At 47.8% G+C, this 21,489-nt stretch overlaps 1 protein-coding gene and 1 long non-coding RNA gene across 3 annotated transcripts in view; one reads left to right on the top strand and one right to left on the bottom strand.

The window, feature by feature from the left end:
- Nucleotides 1-1,219: 1,219 nt before the first annotated feature.
- Nucleotides 1,220-3,301, bottom strand: LOC128852458 (uncharacterized). Of its 2 annotated transcripts, none has more exons than XR_008450291.1 (4): nt 2,985-3,301; nt 1,835-1,910; nt 1,395-1,538; nt 1,220-1,290 (listed from the first exon to the last, which is right to left on the bottom strand). It is a non-coding gene; the product is annotated as an uncharacterized LOC128852458 (long non-coding RNA). The 2 variants fall into 2 exon arrangements; XR_008450290.1 differs by lacking the exon at nt 2,985-3,301 and adding an exon at nt 2,025-2,954.
- Nucleotides 1,460-21,489, top strand: part of ZEB2 (zinc finger E-box binding homeobox 2) — a 114,425-nt gene continuing 94,395 nt past the window's right edge. Inside the window, exons 1-2 of the mRNA XM_009558938.2 lie at nt 1,460-1,558; nt 4,180-4,317. Coding sequence (XP_009557233.1) covers nt 4,245-4,317 — 73 coding nt within the window. The 5' untranslated portion in view covers nt 1,460-1,558; nt 4,180-4,244. The remainder of the gene's footprint in view (nt 1,559-4,179; nt 4,318-21,489) is intronic.

Below are 21,489 nucleotides of genomic sequence, written 5' to 3' on the forward strand. Positions count from 1 at the left end.
TTTTTTCGCATCAGATTTAGCTGACTATTCAAATAACCTGGATGAGTACTGAAATGAAGGGGCGGGGGGGGGGGGGGGGGGGGGGGGGGGGGGGAATGCCCCAAAAGAAAAGCTTTAAGGATAAAAATAAAACAGCACCAAACCGAGCAAGAGTCAGCCAAGAGCTTGTTTGCAGTGCCCGAACAGAGTTTAGTTTCTAGGCTTTATGTTAGGGTAAGTTTTCCCCTCCGCGAGAGGCGAGAGCTGCGAGAGGGGCTGAGAAGCGGCGCGGGAGAGGAGGGGGGATCCCTCCGGGGGGGGGGCAGGAATCCCGCTTGGGAAGCGGCAGGAATGCAGCCTGGGGGCAGGGGATCCGGCGGGATCCTGCTGGGGGGGGGGCGGGATCCTGCGCACGTCTCGTTTGAGGGCGGGGGATCCCGCCTGGGGGAGGGAAGGGGATGCAGCGGGAGGGGGGGGGGGGGGGGCAAGACACACAGTGCGGGGGGGTAGAAGGGCAGAAAATACAGCCAAAGGGGGGGCTGGGGTGTACCCCGAGGGGGGGACGAGGGATGTGTATGGGGGGGTGCAGGGAAGAGCGTGGGGGGGTGTGCAGGGATGTGCCCGGGGGGAGCAAAGATGCACCCAGGGGGGAGCAAAGGATGCAGCCACGGGGGAGCAAAGATGCGCCCGAGGGGGAGCAAAGATGCGCAGGGCGGGGGGGGAAGGGGTGCAGGGATGCAGTCAGGGGGGAGCAAGGAGGCAGCCGGGGGGGTGCAGGGATGCAGCCGGGGGGAGCAAGGGTGACCCCAGGGGGGGAGCAAGGATGCGGCCGGGGGGGTTGTGCAGGGATGCACCCTGGGCGCGAGCAAGGATGTAGCCAGGGGGGAGCAAAGATGCGCCCTAGGGGGGGAGCAAGGATGCACCCTGAGGGGAGCAAAGATGCTCCCGAGGGGGGAGCAGAGGATGCAGCCAGAGACTGGGGGGGCAAACCCGCAGCCAGGGGGCAGGGACTGCAGCCCCCCAGGGCTCCAAGGTGGTTGGAGTGGCGGTGCCGGGGAGCGCGGAGTTTCCGCGGGGTGCGGGCGGCGGGGCGGGGGGCGGGCGCGGGGCGGGGGGCGGGCGGGAGGAGGTGGAATCGCATTTGTGCCGCTAAAGCGTTCGCGGAGACTTCAAGGTATAATCTATCCCAGATCCTTTCCCAGAGAGAAACTTGGCGATCACGTTTCCACATGATGCTCACGTTTGGTGCTCTTCAATTATCCCTCCCCACAAAGATAGGTGGCGTGTGTTTCAGGGTCTCTCCTCTCGCTCCTACAGAAAAGAAAAAGAAAAAAATGTCATTAGAAGAGGCGTAACACGTCAGTCCGTCCCCAGGTTTGTGTTTCCTGGAGTGGCAGAAAGAGATCAGTCCTAACCTGCCCAGCAGGAATAACGGTCCTTCCGACAACTCTTTGCAAGGCTTTTTTTACAATTTCTCCAGGAGCTGCATCTCCCTTCACCTTTTCTCCTCCACTTCGCGGCTTCTTGATGCTTTTTCTTCTCACCATTTCTGGCCAAAACTACAAACAAGACTTCGCAGGTAGGTTCGGAATTTAATTCCGTTTCTCCTCTTTTTTTTTTCTTCCCCCCCCTTCTTCTTTTTTTTTTCCCAACTGCTCTTATTTATTTGTATAATATTTTATTTTTAAGCGTATTAGGTTCTTTCTGGTTTATACTTGGGGTGAAAAACCTTTTTTTTTTTCCTTTTTTTTTTTTTTTCAATCGAAACCTTAAGTCACTTCGATCCCGCTCCGGGAAGGGACGAACAGTTTCGGGGTTCTCAGAGCTGTGCCACCACCACCCCTGCTCCCCTTACCTGTGAGCCAGGTACGGGAGGTGCCTTTTACAAGGCAGCAGCGAAAGTTTTAGTGCTAGGAAGTGAGTTAGTCCTCCTAGGGAAGAAAAAGAAAAAAAAAATTAAAAATCTATATATCCCCCCCCCCCAACGCAGCTCCTGCTCTTTTTATTTCAGGTTTCACATCTTAGCCTGGAAAGTTTGCAGGTACCTGTTAATGCCTGCAGAGCCAGCCCGGCCGGGCACTGCTGGAGCCCCAGCCCCGGGCAGGGCTCCCCGGCAAAGGATGTGTTTCCCCAAACAGAAAGTTTGCTGTTTTGTCTGCTTACTTAGTTTCATTTCTTTATTTTATTTTGTGAAGCTGGGTGAAGTAACACCTTAGCTTCTGGGATCCTAAAGCAAGAAGTGAAAGTACTGACTGGAACTTAAAAGTCGTTTACCAAAATCCAATATATATATATATATTCTTAGGAAAAAAAAAACCACAAAAAAAACCAAAAAACACCCTATCCAGTCCTCTGGGAAGAAAAGTGTTCTGGAGATCTGCAGGTTTAAAATTATTGACAACTTTTTGCGGGAGGCTGAAGAGCAGGGAGGGTAATGAAACGCATTTAAAACAATTCACCATTGGTCGTTTTGCATTAAAACGGCAATTGCCGAGGCAGGCGGAGGGTCTGGGGTTGATTCGGTTCCTATCCTCCCCACTCCGCCACATCTCCTGGCAGATCTGCCACGGTGATGCCAGCATTGCCCACTCCAGGAGCGGGAATAACTGGCAGATACTAAAGTTTCTAGCCCATTTCTCAGTCTCTTCCTTCCTCAGCCACATCCATCCACATCCACAGAGCCACAAATTCACTCTGCCCAGGCGGAATCCCAAGCAGGAGAGTGTGAGTAAACAGGCTGACCCCGCACACACTCTCTCAATATTCCCATCCTCTTACCTGCTCACAGATATATTTTTAGTCAAGCAGGTTTTATAACCACAAACCTCTGAAAAGAGAGTTCAAGCGGAATAAAAAGACCTAACAGCAACATACATCACTGTTCAGTCCTGGTGTGAAGCTCCAGCAAAGTAAAAAAAAGACACAGAGGGAAAATGGGGGGAGAAAAAAGGGCATTAAAAAAAAAAAAGACAAAAGAAAACAAACAGTTTGGTGGAAAAAAATACCTTGAGGCAGGTAATATTTTTTTTTAGATTTTGTGTAAAACTCTCAGTAGAGGAGAAGACAATAGATGCGAAGGCGAAGGGGGGATCCTGCTCAGGAGAGCAAGGGTTAATTGCCCTTGTTTTACAGTTTGCATCTGTTACATCTTTTATAGCCCCCTGTTTAAACTAATCCTTAAGTCAAAGCATCTTTAAAGCTACAGCATCTTCTTGGAGACGGACTGAGTTTCAGGAGCGTTCTTGCAGCAACCCCAACGCTCCTGCCTTCCTCTCCCTTTGACAGATAGAGCCTCCTGCACAGCCCTCGCACACAGTAGGTCCAAAAGTTTACAAGTTAAAAACAGAAAAAAAAAAAAAGAAAAAAAAGAAAAAAAAAAAAAAAGCCAAACCGAAAAACAACTGAAAGCTCTGACAGCGTTGGTTTTGATTTCTGTTTCTTTTTCTGGGAAGGAAAAAAAAAAAAAAGAAACAAAAATGACGCTCTGGAGCTTTGTTTAACTAAAGGGCAGGGGAAACCCTGAATATTGTCAAACTGACTAAAAAGGTGACAGAGGTTTATAATTACACCGCTCGTTGTTAGGGGGAGGGGGAGGTCTCCGTGCTGTGCTTTACCCCAAAAGGACAGGGGAGAGCCATGTTTCCCTCTCCTCTGGAGTGCACTTTGGGGGGAAAAGAGCAATAAAGGCAGGAGGAGCAGGAGAGGAGGCTAGCGTTTCATGCGAAGAGAAGTTAGAGTGTCAAATTAAAGTACTTTTAGGAGGAAATGGTCCGCCTAGCATTGAGTCAAACAGCCTACTGTAAAAGCTGTGCATTCCCTCATACGGTCATGAGTTATGACTCATTTGAGATGTAATTCTTGTCTCTCTGATCTGCTTTGCTGGTGCAATACACACACAGACACACACACACACAGAGGGAGACACACACACACACACACACACAGAGAGAGAGAGAGAGGGAGAGGGAGAGGGAGGCGAGAAATAAATAAATAAAGAAATAGAGAAGAAATCAGCCCGGCTGGGGAAGAAGAGAGGGGGGAGCCCGCTCTGCCCGCGTCCCACCTCCCCCGGCACGGCAAACCCCGCCGTGTGCGTGGATGGGTTCTTTTTCGGGTGCGAATTGGGGTCCCCGTTGGCGCCCTGCGTTTAAATGGGACATCCCGATGCCCACATTGTCGCTGTGTTTGGTCGTTACATAGAGCCTGCGTGCTGCTGAATCAGGGAGTCGAGCCCATGCGAACTGCCATCTGATCCACTCTTATCAATGAAGCAGCAGATCATGGCGGATGGCCCCAGGTGTAAGAGGCGAAAACAAGCCAACCCCCGGAGGAAAAACGGTAAGCCGAACCCCAGAAGGAAACTTTTTCTGCCGGCCGGCTCCGGGGAGAAACCGGTGGCGGGATGGGGAGAAGGGAGGGCGGGGAGGGAAAGGGGTGTGTGGGGGGGGACCACACCGGGACGGCGCCCGCTCGGGGCTCCCTTTGGTGCTCGGGGGTTTGCGTGGCCGCGGGGCGACGGCAGAGAGTGTGGGGAGTGTGAGGGGGTGTGTGAGAAGGAGGAGGTCTCGGGGAGAGGGGAGCAGCGCCCCGCCACCTCGCCCCAAAGTTTGTTGGGTGCGCGGAGCGGCTGCTCCGGAGCGGCTGCGGATCGCGCGGTGTTGGGGGGTGTGTGGGGGGGGAGAGCCCGGCAGCGTGAGAACCCCGCCACCCATCGCTCTCCCTCCTTTTATTATTATTATTATTATTATCATTATTATCGTTAGGGACTCGAAAATGAAACTTCCTCCTCCCTGACGGTTAATAACCCTCGTGCGCTGCGCGGGGTGACCGCTCGCCCGTGGCTGCCCTCTGCTCTCCCCCCCGGTCTCCGAGCAGGGCCGGCGCTCAGCGGGACGCGCTGTTCTGGGCTGATTTCACATTTGGCAGCTTTCACTGGTGCGGGTCCCTCCGTCTCCGGCTCTCCCCGTCCCCTCCCTTAGTTTCTTCCTTTCTCCTCCGGCTGATAAGTCTCTCTCCCCACTCCGCCTGCCTCCCCCCCCCTCCCCAGCCCCTCGCCTGCCCATCCCGGCCCCACTTCCAACAACTTTTCCTCTGGAGGAGCCGGAGGAAGGAAGATATTTGTGTGAACCTGAACCCGTGCGCTTATAGCTCAGCTACTTCATTTAAGTGGAGTAGAGGGAGTAAAAGAGGGACACACGCACCCCAACAACAACAAAAACACAAAGACAAGAGAATGTTGATTAGAAACAAATGATCCTGCCCCCCCCCTTCCCTCTCTCTGGGTTGTGAGTGTGAGAGTGTGTGTGTGTGTGAGTGAGTGTGTGTGTGTGTGTCTTTTTCTTGTTGTGGTGGAGGCGTCGAGCCATATGGGGGAGTGATAGAGGAATTTTAGTCAGAAACTGTTCGTTATGTTACACTGGCTTTTCCCTTTGTGTTGTCTTTGATCTATTTGCTTGGCTTAGTACTACAAAAAAGAAAAAAAAAAACCCAACTAAAATAATATATTCCGAGCAGCTTCCCAAGGATCCGTTTCTTGTTATCTTTTTTTAAAGTCTCTCCCCCTCCACCACCACCCTTTACTCTTGTGTCTGTCATTATTTAAGGTGGTCCTCACAGAGGAGACCTCCCCTTCCCCTCATCTCTGGGTAATTTAGTAGACATTAAAATTACACGTAATGTTTCCCTCTCCTCTCTTGTGTTTCCTCTGTTCTTTTTATTAAATGTTGGTTATTGATTTTCTAAAATCAATGTCTGTTGTGGGGCTTTTTTCCCCTTACAAGTATCTAAAGCACGTTGCTGATCAACTGGATAACAAAAGCTTTGTGTCAAGTAGCCTTTTTTCTTATGTTAAACAGTCATTTTTGAGAGAAAAAGAGAATGAGATTTAAAGCAACGCATCCAGAAGTGCTCTCTTGCAGTAAAGAATATTCTGAGTGTTTGAGGGGGTTTTATTCTTCTTCTCCAACAGCCTCCTTGCTTTTTCAGACAAGATTATTAGTTTAGCATGTTCAACCCAGCACATGCCCTGGGATGAGGGATGCGTCTATGTGTTTAATATTTTCCCAACGCGTCCTGGGTCGCAACATCCTCCCCCCCCCCTTCCCTAAAATAAAAAGCTGGATGCCTCTGTTTGCCCAGGACAGGAGGACTGCAGTCTGTATGCCCTGTTACTGCAGCCAGGTCTTTGGGAACACGGATGGACCCGGGTGGCACAGATTCTTGTTGCTTCCACGCCAAAAAGTGTGTGTTTTTTTTATCACGGAACTGCACTAACTTGGGAAGCCACCACACTTGGGAGTCGAAAGTTTAATTGCGATTTTTAAGGTAACCACTTAAAGATCCTGCAAACTTCGTTCCAAGTGCGTGCGCTGGGTACGCAAAGGTCCAACTTCTCCCTTCGGTGTCTTGCGTTGGCCAAGACAGGGAGAGGGATATAATTCTTGACTTTCTGTCTGTCCAATCTTTTATCTTTGTGCTCCACAATTTGTTTCTTTCATTCATTTCTGAGTGAGGGGCGTCTCGGTTCTGAGGAGCAGGTAGACGAGCGAGGGTGGGTCCTGTTAGGGTTGGCTTTTTTTTGGTGGTGGTTTTTTTTTCATTTTCTCTTTCTCGACAAGCACGTATCCAATGCCTTTCCCGTTGGGAATTACCCAGGATTTATCTGGACTGAGTGGATTTTTCTCCTTTCCTGGATTCGTGGAAAAGATGTCACTTCTGAGCTTGTGTCTTTGCTGATAACACCAGAAACGGTGATGCTTATCAAACCCAGACAGAAATTCCTTAGAAACGCAGCAGAACCAAAATAAATTTTAAAAGCCACCAAAAAAAATTAAATAATAATAATAATAAATAAAGAGAGAGAAAAGATATGGATGGTCCTCAAGGAAGCGAGGGGAGCGCGAGTGCAGTCACTTGCAAATTACAGACGGGGACAAAACAGAATCATCCAACTACTGCCTCAGTGTCCCCGCGTGTGTGCGAGGATGGGCAAAGCTTGGGATGAGATAGCGGGGCTGGAGAAAATTACGGCGGAGCTAAATAGAAAGGAAGAAAGCTCGGGATTTTCCCAAGATAACGGGCTTGATGGAGAGGTGTGCGGAGGGGGTGGAGGGGGAGCTGGGAGAGGCGCTGTGGGAATCAGCGAGGGGTGAACCCCCCGGGGAGGAGAGGAGGGAGGGTGGGGAGGAAGGAGAGGAGCCCGGAGCGGGGCGGGAGGTGCGCGGAGCGGAGCGGCAGCCCAGGAATGCGGCGGCGCTCCGGGAACTTCAGTCAGATGATTCCCAGCGCCTGACTCACTTCGCGGCACTTTCACTCGGGAGAAAAGTCGCGGCAAGAGGAGGAGAAGGAGGAGGAGGAGGAGGAAGGAAAGGAGGAGGAGGAGAGGGCAGCGAGCCCCCTTTCCGCACGGGTGCCCCGGGGAGGCGGGGGATGCGCGGGTGCGAAGCGGGGTCCGGCCAGCCGAGTGCTGCCCTGCATCCCCAGAGGAGGTGCCTCCCTCCTCCTTCTTGTGGGTTTGGTGGCGGGGTTTTTTTTTTCCCCCCTTCCTTTCCATTCCCTCCTGAAAAAAATCAGAAATAAAATGAAAATCCCAAGGAAGGAGGGAAAAGGGGGAGGGGGCGAAGTTGGACCTAATTTACTCCAAAGTTTCAGTAAACAGCTCTCTTTGATTCTTTTGCCATCTCGCTTCCAGTTGTAAAGAAAAGGGAGAAAGTTCAATGCTTTCAGGGGCGTCTGATCCGAGGGAGAACACAGACCAAACAAGCAGGCACGATTATACTTGCTCAGAGCCTTTCCCAAAAAGACACCCATCCACCCTCCTTTCGAGGATGCTGGAGAAGTGGTGGTGGGGGGAAAACCTCCTTCACTTCCCACTTGAAAAAAGAGAGGGGGGGGGGGGCGGAAAAAAAAAAAGAAAGAAAGGGAAAAAAAAAGCCTGCCTGCTTCTTTTAGTGAGTGGGAAGTGAGGCTTGTCTTCCCTGCCTGGAGAAGTTTGGAGGTAGCTAGACTGAGGCTCGGGTGTGAGGAGGAAAGCTGCTTTTTGTGCAGTTCAGGTGGCACAAGGCAGAGCGGGCATCTGGGAGCGCTCCTGTTCCCCGAGACCTCTGCAGGGCTGGGAATCCGTTGCGAGGAGATTCCTTGGCGAGTTGGTTACTGGGTAGGGAGACAAATGTACCACCTCTAGAAAAAAAGCACCTGGAGAGAGAGGTATTAAAAATTAATGCAATAAATGCGACTGACCGGGGCGTAATGAGTCTCCAGCTACGTTTTCTCGGTGCAGATTCATGTCCTGGCTGAGCAGTGACACGGAGCAGAGGAGGCTGGTTTCTGTGTCAAGACTGATCTATTTATTTTATTCTGAATTTCGAGAAATTTGGAGATGAGTGCTTGATTTACTATTTGCCATTTGTGACCGTTCGGCACTCACTGGCTTTTGCTTACAGCACATGCTTCGCAAGGAAACTTTTGGGGGAATTTCTAGTTGCTGTAAGAAAATACATTTGATGCTTGGAGAAGGTGTCTTTGAAAAGAAAAAAAAAAAAAAAAGAGAAGGAAACCTCGCAAGTTTATTATAGATAATTATACATAGCCAGCTGCCCAAGGTAGGGAAAATATCTGGAAGACTGAGATGCGAGCTTACAGGACAGGCTGGTAATATTCCCCAAGAAAAATGTGCCTTTAGAGTGGAAAGAAGGGTGTTGATTCTTTTACAGCAGCCCCACATTCATTCCAAGAAATAGGAAATTCCTCGCCTCACAACAGTTTTTGGCATCTGCATTATCCCAGTGTTTTTAAGGTGCATTTTCTCCTCTGTGAAAGAGAACTCTTTGTCCTTTTTTTCCTCCAAGACCATGGCTTCCCAAGGTAGACACTATTTTGTGCCTGTCACACAGAAAGGGAGTGCAGGTTTGCAGTGCTCACAGACAATTGATTGTCTGCCCTAATGTGTTTCATTTACATGTTTATAACGTCAATAGTGCTGGGGTGTCCACTGTACCATTCATTCCAGCATTCCCACAAGGGTGCAATTGTCTGAATGGCCAAGTCAGACACCTTTTTGATTGCTCTTTAGTTGTCTTTTTAGAGTATAGAGAAAAAGGAGAGAAATCTGTGAGGCAGAAACACTAGTTGAAAATATTTCGGAATTAAACGTCACCATTAAAGCGGATGTGAACATTAGACAAACAATATATTTTAACTAAGGTTCTGAAGGTGGAAACAAATACAGAATAGCGGGGATGGTTACTGCACAAGGCGTCCAGTCCCGTCCCTTATTTTTTTTAGGGTTTTTTTAATGATTTCTCGTTTTCGTTTTCATTTCAGCTCCTGTAAACGCAGCCACCTCCTAACTCTTTGCATGTTTAACTGTAATTTGCTATTTTTTTCCTATGTATTTACATATCTCTGTTTATGCCAACAGCATCAGCTAACCGCTTGGAAAGTCTATTAGAGAGAATATTTAGGGTGTGAGAAGTATAAACTTTTTTTTTTTTTTAAAAAAAAGAAGAAAAGTAAGATCCAATATTTCTTCAGCTTGCATTTTTAATGAAAAAAATGGCCATGCCTAGACTTTTTCTTGAATCGGTTTAACTTGAGTAGCTCTGTACCAACTTCTTACGCCTGCAGTTACCCTCCTCTTGCACTGTGAGCTTTCAGCAAAGTGTTTCTAGGAGTTTCCAAGTCAATGAAAGATCACTTTTAAAGGTGTGCTGTGCTGGTTTGATATGCCACACCGTCCTTTATCATTGAAGTCACTTCTGAGGGAGGCAAGAAATGGTTGCTCCTGTTCCGTGTCTGAATAAATAAGCCACATAGCTTATTGAAACTCATGTATAGAGACATACGTATACATGCATATACACCTATGCGTGCCTACGTCGTATATACATAGTTATGGTACGTATAGGTACGCCTAAAAATAACGCTTCACATTTCAGAAGAGATCACTTCCCCCTAAAAATGATGCTGATCCCAAGAGGTACAATTAATTCAAGTTGACCTGTTCTGTCCTTGATCCATAAGGGAGAAGAGCACCAAGTCCTGTAGCTTCTGCTCGGGAGGTAAAGCGAGGGAAAACTTTTTCTCTTTTTTTTTTTTTCTGGTTTCCCTCTCTCTATAATTTTTGTTGTAATTTAAAAAAAAAAAATGCCTGTTTGTGGAGAGATATTTTCCCCCCTCCCCTTTTTTTTTTGTGCCTAACAGGGAAGACACACACAGTAGATGCACCGTTAGCTGAACCCCTGACACGGCGGTCTTTTGAATGCCTTAGGTATGATTTCACTTTCGCTCACATCAATGCTGACCTGAATGCCTTTCATATCTGATCCGCTGTGTCTCTCCCAGTAAACATCCCCTGAGGGGAGAACAAAGAAAGGAGCTCTTCTTCTTCTTAATCACAATTCAGCCCATTCACCGCCGGCAGGCTACATTTGCATTCTGCAACAGAAAGCCAAGATGAAAAGGGAAAAAAAAAACAGAGAGAGTGAGAAGAAGGGGGGAAAAAAAAAAAAAAAAGCAGAAGGGTGGAGGCTGAGTAAAATAACTTAGGTGTTTGTAGCTGTTTGTTGGGCTTCCCCTAGTTACAAGCCTTATATAGATCCTGCTCTTCCCAGCCTTGGCTCTTCTGACAGGCAGATAGTGTTACAAGATGGCATGCCTGTACTATTCATGGCCACTCGCTCTAACACTTGAGGTAGAAAGTGTCAGAGAGGGATCAAATTCTACTCGGAGAAGTCTGTTATAGTTAGGGTCAGGTGTGTGTACTCTCAGCTCTTGACTGCTGCCTATTATTTTGTTTTAATTATTATTATTGTTTACCCACCGTGACCTTGGGGAGAAGGGGTGGCGTAGGATTAGCGGGGCAAAAAAAAAATATCACCCTTTCCCTTATTGAAAAAAAAATATTTTATATATATATATATATATATATATATATTTAACCTATTTTTGGGGAAGGGCGTTCCCTCAGGGCAATGCTGCGGGCTGGGGGCTGTTGGGCAGTGGTGGTGGTGGTGGTGACAGGGTTGTCCCCAAGGCTGGCTGGCGGCCCGACGGGGAGAACAGCAGCCACTCAGCAAAGCCTCAGCGACACCAGAAAGTGCACACGAAAGAGGAGGAAAGCGAGGTTCGGGGAAGTTTCCGAAGCTGGGCTCCCTCGTAGGGGTTCGTGTACGTTTTCCGCCTGTCCCCTTGGTCCCTGCGCCCCCCTTGCCCCCATGATTTGCCTGTGTGTTTGTTCTTCAGAAGCTCTCCTCTGCTTTTAATCAGCCAGTTTTTGTGAAAAATTGAGAGGTCTTTGGTCGTAGCTACTTTTCTCTCACCAAGAGAAGGTTTATTTATAACCGGATCCTGCTTACTGAGAAGTATTTAAGCCCTTTCAGGCAGAGCTGTCAAAATTTCCCGTGTTGTTTGCCTCTATTTGCAACATGTAAAAAGTAATATGCAGTTGCTGGTGTTGGAATAACCAGGGTAGTGCAGAAATCTCAAGTGACAAGTTTTCAACTACACTGTCTCCTGCCGAACAAACTGTCATTTTTTTTTTTTTTACCTTCTAGAAACCACTTTTAAGATCCTAACAGGTTCCCCCCCCTCCCCATCAGCAAATAGATTAAATGTGTTAAAGCAACTTCGAGAGGGAAGAACAGTTTGAACAATGAGAAGCGAGAGGGATGTCTTATTTTCTTGTAGCTGCTACGGCAGATCTCACTCTTACGGAGCACGCTAACCGAGATGTTACCAGTTGAACAGAAGCATGTGACACAGATTCCTGATTTTTTCCCAGAAGATTTGCAGAATTTACAAAAAGAGATTATCTCTACACCTTCCACCCTCCTAACCACCCCCATGACCCACGCAATGGAGGATTTAGGCAGATTTACTTCAGTAAACACCTTTGGACACTTGGGGAAAAGTAGGAGTCTGTTTGCAAAAGAAGGCTTTTGTTAAGTGAGGTGCTGGATAATGCTTTACCAAGCAGCTGTGATATTAACCTACCCAGCAATGCTGGAAAGAGCATTAACTCCTTGTTGCACTCCGGGGTCTCGCACGGTGGAGGCCACGCTGGCCCCACAGGTACCAGGCTGAAGGGGGCACAGGCGAGGAGGTGCCACTGCTGAAGCCACAGCAGCCGCTCAGCCTGACACATCTTCTACTTGGTGGCAGCTGATTCTTTCAGGCTCAATCCATCAGACACAGGGCCGGGAAGAGCTATGAGGCATCACCAGGAGAGCCTCCTCTATCAGTTAGGGGTTATCTATACCTCTGTGTGTGCACCCGTACGCTCTGGATCTACCCACACAGATGTAACGTGTCCCAAAAACTCTCTAGGAAAGCTCAAAGACAGACAGGAAGGTGAGTTTAGGATTCACACTCCAGCAGCGAAATAGCTGAGAAGTTACGCCGTCAAACCTGTACGAGTGGCTTCCCACTAACTTCAGGCTCCCAGGGTCTGAAGGAAAACCATCAGCTTTCTCGGGGCTTCGCATTCCCAGAAGCGAACTTTGAGAAAGAAGCTTATTGCTCTGTTCTGAGCCGTTAGAAAAAAGGAGTTAATAAGTTAATTATTTTTTGCTGGGGCATAAGAATAACTTTACAGGTGTTTCTTTTTTTTGGCTTGAGTACGATTGCTTCATTTGGGGATTTTTGTTGTCGAGGGTTCTTTTTCCTTTCTTTTCTTCCTTTCTTTTTTTTTTTTAAAGCGTAGGTGTCAATGTTAGAGCAGCCACAAATGTGTGAGAAAGCAAAGGGTATGAGACATGACAGAATTAAAGGTGTTTGCTATGTTGTTACCCGTGTGTCAAGCTGCAAGCTCCCTTTGTCACAGCCTCCTGGTGATTTGATAGTGCGGATCCACTTCCCTTCCAAGTGATACAGCAGTTTCTAACTGGGGGGTTGAATGCGGCGCGGTCGTTGCTGTTGCATTTGCCTCCCCAAACGCATTTAAACACCTCAACATCACAACACACCCCATTACTCCCACCTTACTCGAGGGTGCCGTGCGCTCAAGCACCAGGACAGCAGCCATAGCATTACAATATCTGGCACGGAGCATCGTTTGGCGGGAATGTCATCTGCCAAATCATCCCATAATTACGTTTTATGTTATTTGTATGAATGACCAAGCATGCAGTATTCCTTTTGAAATCAAAGGAAGGCTTAAAACGCGTTTTTGAATACTTTCAGACCATGGTCAGGTCACAGTTTGGGAGTTGAATTAAACTGATCTCATTTGTGATCTAATTGAGGTTGGCAACAACCTTAGCAGTAGCAATAACACACAAATACAAATCAAAGAGCAAGAATTCAGCAAATCAGATCTTTTGCTCGAATTCTGCCTGGGAGTTATTCTCTGGCTGCCAACAGGGAAGTTAAACTTTGTCCCGCTTCTCAGCGGCAGCGCAAGCCTTGCATATTTTTCGGGTCTCTGACGGGAAAGTTGGGTTGGATAGATGGGAGCACAAAGGCCAGCAGGGATCTGTGGCCTCCTCGGACAGGGAATGGGGACAGGAGCAAAGCGCAGCGACTCGTCACGTATGTTTCTGGAGAGCCCAGCGGTGCGGAGCGTAGGAAGCGTGACGGGGGAATATTGCTTAGGAAGGACTAGGAAGAAGGAATAGGTGGCTGCGAACAGTGAACGATGATTCCGAAGCGGGAAGTCGAGGCAGCTTCCTATCTTATACATGTATCGCTGCGGATTCCAGGAATGTCATTACCAGGGTGCTTGCGAATTGCTGACAAATTTCCTTGGCTCTGCCGGGAGCTGGTGGCGGAGCGGCGGGGCTGGGAGAGCCCGGGGACCCCCGGGGGGGCTCTGTGCCGGGCAGGGAGGACAGAGGGGACCGAGGGGGTCGGAGCATTCCCCCCCCTCAGCCCAGGGTACCCCCATTGGGGCGGGTGGGTGACGGCCGGCGGCTCAGAGCATCCTTCATCCTAACCCGGGATGCTGCCGGCCGCATCCCTGGGGATCCCTTTGCCCCCCAAACCCCTCAGGGCCCCCCGGGGGCTGGTGTTGGGCAAGGGGCAGCCCCGGGGCCAGGCTGGAAGCCCTCCCCCCGCCGTCCCTTAGCATCCTTCCCACCGCGGAGCGGGGCTGGAGGCTCACCCGCAGCCGCTCGAGGGGGGGTGAAGGGGGTGGGGGGGGGGGGGGGGTGCGAAGCCGCTTCGCCCTCGCGGTCCGCGGGGCAGAGGTGTGACCGCCTCTCTGAGGAGGAGAGCGGGGGTGTGGGGGGGGGACACGGGGCACAGGGGCGCTCGGGGCTGTCACCGGCACAGCCCTCCTCGGGGCGAGGTGAGAAACGCCGCCGGGGCCGCTCCCCTCGGCCCCAAACCGCAGTGTTTCGGCCCCAAACTTTGCTCCCGGGGAGGGGAAGGGAGAGGAGGAGATGCTGCTCCGGCTCTGCCAGCCGCTCCTCCTGGCTTTGGGATTCCAAGGGTGTCCTCCACTCCCCCCCTCCATCCTCCTCAGGGCCATTATTTTCTTTGACTAAAACCTGTTTACTCGCCTCTTTGTTTTTTGACGTTAAACGAGTTTCCATCTCTTCCTCGTGCGGATCTCGAAGAAATAGATAAACCGTTCTATTTCCCCCATTCCCCTCCACCCGCTCGTATTTTAAAGCAGCGATCCTGACAGCAGTACTATTATTGCACTTTATGTTTTAGTGGATGTTTGCTGTTGCTAGTTACAGCAACACTTATCATAAGACAGCAAGAAAAGAGTAGTCCCTGGTAATTAAAGTAATGAAATATTCATTTACTCTACCTTTTCAGTAGTCTCACAAATTAGGCTGCTACATTTAATGCCTGCACTGCCTCTGTTTTTATTATAATGGCAGCTTTCGCATCTGCAATTAGGACTAATTCTGACAGTTACAATTTCTGAGGGATGGTAAACAGTGAACGAGATGTGCAGCAGTGGTATTACACGTGAAAAGCCCTTGTCTCTTTAACCTTGTTGTTTTTTTTTCTCGCAGAGGTTACCTTTTCCCGATGGTGCAAAATCGACTTGACATAACTGTTCATCAGTTTCAGGGTTTTCCCTGGAGGTATTTGCATCAAATCAGCCCAGTCAAGCTTCAAGTTGGAATTGGCAGGCCAGAAACTGACAGGGTAGGGACTGGGAAAGAGACAGCTAAAGTGCAGGCAGCGAGCTGACAGCAGCGGGAGAGGGCTCAGCACCCCGGGCTGAGCACCCCGCTCCCCCTGCTCCCCCTCCAGCCTCCCCCGGGACCCGGAGGAAGCCGGTTGGGGAAGGGAAAGAAGGGTTAAAAATAACCCTAAATCCCATCCAAAGATGGGAAAAGGTGTGGTAAAACAAAGGGAGAAAGTGCTGAGCTGAAGTTGCTGTGGCTAACAAGCTTATTTTGCGGAGCAGCGTGGCGTTTGAGCTCCGTGCCTGCGAAGCGAAGTGGTGAAGAAGGTTGTTGATACCGATGGAAACATATTGTGACCAGCTTAAAAAAAGAAAACCAAAAAAAAAAAAACCCAACCCCAACCCAGAGAGACGTTCCTCTGGAAAGATAATTACATTAGAATCAAAACAAACATTCCCTCAAATATGTTCTTTCATTTACCCTCTGTCATGGGGTGGGAGCTCCAATTAGAATGATGTGAAATTTAATTTTTAAGAGATTATTGGCCAAATTGGGATGGTTCCCTGCGACACTCTCCCCACCCCGACTGATTCTGACTTCTCTGAAAATGATTCCAAATTTTATGTCACGTGGGAGGGAGCAGCGCAGCAAGGAACGCGCAACGCCACCAGACCCGTTGCCTCCTTAGAGGTGAAAAAGAGCAAAACTGTGTTACTTTCCCAGGGAAGGGAGCTGGCAATACTTTTTTTTCCCTCCTAAATATATATATATGTAGTCTTTACCAGATGATTAAAAATCCCTCTCACTTTTCCTACCAGACTTGTGCTAAAGTAAGCCTTGCTTTCAAACAGTTTTTCAGCTGTGTGTGTGACAGGCATTGGCTGATCTGCTGATGCCCATTCGACAGGCACTGTTGAGCTAAAGTGGTGTGACGGCACAGTTTTGTTAAGCTGTGAACAAAGGGCTGGAGATGCCTCGTTGGCATCATCCATGTGCATATTGGCCTTGTCACAGTTTTGCTTGATTTAATGCTCTGTTTATTCCTAGATATTAGAACTTAAATTCCAAACAATATGTTTTCATATACTGCACACAAACTTTATTTTAAAAGCTCTTTCTCCCAAGAACTACAGATCCATTTGTCCGTCCAATATGCATGCAGCAAACATTTAAAACGTAGCTCCCAGAAAAATAGGTGGCCGGTAGCCTCTTAACTGTTATCCAGTTAAAAAATGGGATTTCAGTTTTAAAAAGTCTTATAAGGGCAAAAGATTTATTTCTTCTTTGATCATTTGTTGAGGGTTGTTATTTATTTCAACAGTGGATTTTCTTATAAGCTCCTAAGGAGAGGTTACCCCGTGTGCAGGCAGGGCAGGCAGGAGGGACTGTTCAAGTGCCATATCATCCCAGCGGTGTTGCTGTGATAAAAACAGCTCTTTGCAAATACCTGGAAGCGCAGTCGAAGGACTATTGCCAGGCAGAAATAAAGCAAGCTGGGTTACGGCAGGTTAGCGGAAAGGAGCGGGAAAATGGATTAAGATTAATATATACGTATATATAATACATAGGTATGTTCATTAGGTGGCCACAACTTTGTACCTCAGCAGTTCATCAAGAGAAAACACGAACATGTAGAGCTATATTTAGATTCAGATTCTCTTCTTTTAGAGACACTGCAGGCTTTATCTGTAGAAAGTTTTGGGTTTTGTGGGGTTTTTGTTTGGTTTTTTTTTTTGTTTTTTTGTTTTTTTTCTTTCTCTCCTTCTCCGTTGCCTTTTTAAACTCTCTTCAGGTTTGCTGCAAGTGTTTGCTAAGAGATTAGTCAGCCAGCTTCCATGGTGGAGGTAGCCCTGGGAAGCAGCTCATTGCTGGGAGGAATGCTCGGTAGGTCAGGGCGTGAAGATGGAAGGAGCTGCCCAGCTGAGGCTGGGGATCAGGTATTTTCCTCTTTGTTTCCTATCAGAGACAAAGTGCTTATGGAAAGGTTTGTGGTGAGACATCAAATCCCAGCAGGAACACAGATGTTCCCGCTTTTACAGGCTTACCAATGAACGTTTCAGCTTAAACAAGTTTATGAGATAAAAGATTTATTTATTTTCCCTTAGTAGATGGGGCATCTTAGTTTGATTCTGTACAGATCGTATCGCTCCGGCCACTCGGGGCTATTCGGTCCAAGCCACGGTGCTTTACTTGAGGGCTATAAGTAGGGACAGGAGAGAGGGAAGGAAGAGGAGGAGGGAGCACTCAGCAAAATGAAAGTATTCCTTCTCCAAACGGTGCAGTCCGGAGTCTAAATCTGAAATTGAATCTGCTGGGCAAAACCTGTACGATTTTTCTACCTGCCCTTAGTCTGCTTCCTTTCAGCTATGACAGTTTTACTAATTGAAATGAATGGGCTTGCTTTCTCCGGTACCTTCTCTCAGTATGCGTTTACATCAAGTACTTCAAACAGAGGGGTTGGGTGATATATGTAGGGGGACAGCTTGCACGGAATAAGCTTTAATGGTTAATTTTTGTATAGCTTTATAAATGAAAGGGACTTAAACCTACTAGCAGTATAGATCACAAGACCTTATGTGGTCTATTCTTCTCTAGATGCACAAGAGATTTACGTGCCTAAGTCCCATAAGAGTTAATGGGAGTTACGCATGTAAATCTCTTCCACAGTGAGATAATAGACCCTTTTATGTATGGATAGCTGGATTCTTACAAAAATCACCTACTGAACAGTAGACTTTACGTCCTTCCCTCTTAACAAATGTTTATAAAGTGAGCAGGCCGGCAGATGAGACCGGGAACCCCCCAAGATGCCTCCAAACAACAGTGATCCCCGCGTCCCCGCGGAGGGTAGCGGCATGGGAGTCAGCCCCAGGACTGACCCATCCCAGTGTCCTGGGTTTGGTCTGTCGTGGGTGACATCACAGGTCTGGTGGCAAAGGGGTACCAGAGGGGCTGATGTGCCTTCTCACCTCTTGGCAAGTCCTAGTTGATGGAGACCTCTGACTCCATGGATTGCACAGGAGATCAGGACGGGGAAAGCCACCATCTCTCTTCTGGGGGGGAGTATTCTCTCGCTGCCAGGGGCAGCGCAGGTAACCACTGAGGTGCCCTTCTCCCTGTGTTCCCACACCCCATCCCGCCTGTACTGGGGGATTTATAACCCCAAGGTGGGAGAAAGCCAGCAGGACCATCCCAGGTTGCTGGTAGAGCACGGTGGTGGTGGCACCATCTCCCAAGGCCCAGGTGCAGCTCATGTTTCACATCTGCTCCCTTCCCGCTCCGGTGTGACCTCCCTCCCTGGGAAAGCAAGCAGGCTTTTCCTCCAATGGGTGCAGTCTCCGTGCTTCTCCGCGGGGATATATATATAACTTGGACGATATGCATCTGCCAGCCATGAGTCAGATCGAGATCTTATCCCCCTGTAACGTGTAGCTGGAGATAACCGGTGCTACAGCACACGCGTGTCTGTGACGATCCCTGGGTTTTGTGAACCACGGCTCTTTTTGCCATCATTGTTTCTTTCCATCACTCGCCTGCTCCTTCCCAACAGCGATGTGAGGGAGTTGGGCAAGCTGCAGACCCTCAGCTCGCAGGCCTGGAGGAGCTCTATCCAAAAACTTATGCTGTGAGACTATCAGATTAAATCCAAGGGTTTCTACCAGCAGCGGGATGGGAAAAGCCCATTGTTTGTCGATTATCATATCATCAGCCCCGGCTGATACTAGGATGCTCAAGGAAAACACACTTCGGTTACAGTTGATTTTCAGATTCCAAAATGGTGCTGCGAAGTCTGTGCATGCCTAATTATATTTTATGCTAGGCTGTGCAATACAAAATGTATGCTGCAGCAATCAGTGAGTTAACAGTATCAATCAATTTGTAAACAGATGAAGTCACTCATTCCCAAACTGGTTTTCCAAAAACAATTACTAAATTACAATAGAAAAAAATTGTACAGTTACTGTATTTGTGTGCTGTGTTACAATCAACATACCAGGGAAACAAAACAATTTAATGCAGAAAAATCATCATTCATCTACATTATAATTGCTTCTTTTTCACATCTACAGGGCGGTTAATTAAAATTGTGATTAAATGCGGTCGCGCTGCCTAAGATGTCTTGCCCAAAACAGGTGGTACAGAATTTAAAAGTAAAAAAAATGTAATTAGCATTGGAAATTGAGAAATTGCCTGTAAGAATCAGTGTTAATTTCAGTCAGTGATGAGGTAATTTATAAATGAATGCAGTGGAGGCTGTGCAAATGCACAATTGCCTTCCTGCCTATTCTTAGCATTCTCAGCATGCAGGTGAAAATGTTTTCAAAATATTGAGGTAATTTGAAAATCAATCCGTGCATTTGGTATCTTTTTTTTTTCCCTCCCCATTCGCAGCAAACGCTGAACAAATGCTGCCAGAGATGGCACGATGCATCAGTTCTGCACTTTTTGGGGAGGGATATTACGTGTGTCATGGCATCAGCCAGGGTTTAACCTAAACAAAATGTTTGGCTAAGATCCTTTACAGAAGCCAAAAATGTCGATTGAAGTGCCCGGTAATCCCAAATGTCTTCAGCTACGGTATGTGTTTAAATGATGCCTTATCAAAAAAAAAAGTAACAGCAACCTGCAGTGAGTTGAAATAGTGCAGCACAGATACTGTGAAATAAAAGAGATGCTAATATGGCATGGAAATCATAATGATTTCTTGTTTAAAATTAGTACAGCACTCTAGAAAAGCCTCGGTAGTACCAATGCTTTCAGTAAAAACTCTTTTCAAACAAGCATTTCAAATTTCATTCCGCAACCATAAAAGAATTGTTAACTAGGTTATGCATACAGAGATTTTCCCTTAGATGAACTCTGTTTATCGGTATGTTGGTGCTTTCTCTCAACTTTGAGCTACCAAATGAGAAATGCTAATTCCTAACACAAAAATACGACCTGCAGATACAAAAAGCTGGAGGCAAACCTGACAACAAACAGATATTAAAGATTTAAAATCTTCTTGACAGTCAAAAAAAGGAATCTAAGGCACACATTGCCGGAACTGACATTTCCATGATTTGAACAGTCCTCGTCCCCATGTTTGACTCCACCAAGAGCCTTCACTTAGTTATCCCCGTGTAGATGTAAAAATAACTTGGACTTTTGGTAATGTCGATCGCTGGGCTGGAATATGTGAAAGCAGCTTGAATTGTTGAGCAGGGCCGTACAGGTGTTGGTATCAGGTTGCTGTAAAACACACGCACGATGGCTTTTGAACATCGCATGCTTTAATTAAAGCAAGATGATCTTCCTGCAGAAGGGCTGGTTTAGCCATGTAATTTAACTATTGAAGCCCTTTCTATTAATTTTTCCTTGACATATAATAATGAACTTTTCTTCCGGCTGACACTTGGTTGTGGTTCTTTTTTTTTTTCTCCTTCTTCCTTCTGATAAGCACTTCTAGAGGCGATTTCGGACGCGATTTAATTTGCTCATACAAAAAGACCCGCAAAGGGATTAGGCCCATGAAGGGACAAGGGCAAGGCCACGCCGTGCCGGTCCGTGCTGGGCTGCTGTGATGCTGTGAGGAGGCTGCAGCGTGGCCGGGCGGAGGGTGTGGGTTGGTACTGGGGTAGGATGCTCTCCTGGTCCCCTCTCTGCTGGTACAGAGCTGGGGAAGGTGAGTGCAGCATCAAGTGCCATGTGTGCTCTCCAGCAAGTCAATTAACCTCTCCGTGCTCATTTTCCCTGCCTGTGAGATGGGGAAATACTGCCTAACTCATTCACAGGGCTTTTGCGGAGCTTAAAGCACTCTGCCATTCTCTGGGACTGCAGAAGAACAAGTATCATTCCTTGTTCCGTCAGAGGGCAAGTGGATGCCAAGGAACCTGACTGAGAAAATTATGAATATATGTTTTTAATAATCAAATTCTTGAACTTTATTATACAACTGGTTATCCTAATTTAGAAGACAATATTGCTTTTAACCGCTCCCCCCTCTCCCTCCCCCCCCCCATTTTCTGCCACTGGATATAAAGAAGCTAACGATAATCACTGAAGCAATGATGATTATTGACTGAAAGGTATGTTAAAACGTGAGCTCTGTTATGCGGAGCTTAGCAAGCAGCTGATCTGATGCATTTGAACTCCTTATTTCACTGTAGGGGCTGTAAAAATATATCGAAGTATCAGCGAGCTGGAGTAGGTGTAAATCTTAACCTGACTGCGGTAGTTGGGAGTGCAGGGGTGACTTCAGTGGGACACGGATCAGAAAAGCGAAGGTTGATGCCTCCGGCTGGTTTTAGTGGAAAACTGTAGGGTAAAGCTCAAGTTTGGAAATGCAGCCTCATGAAACCGAGTCTAAGTTTGGACTTCTTCTTTCCTGTCTCATTGAACTTGAAGGAAAACAGGAGATGAGGTGCTGCTCTGCTGCCGCTCT

The sequence above is a fragment of the Cuculus canorus genome, chromosome 6 (assembly GCF_017976375.1).
Source record: "Cuculus canorus isolate bCucCan1 chromosome 6, bCucCan1.pri, whole genome shotgun sequence".
Taxonomy (NCBI): Eukaryota; Metazoa; Chordata; class Aves; order Cuculiformes; family Cuculidae; genus Cuculus; species Cuculus canorus.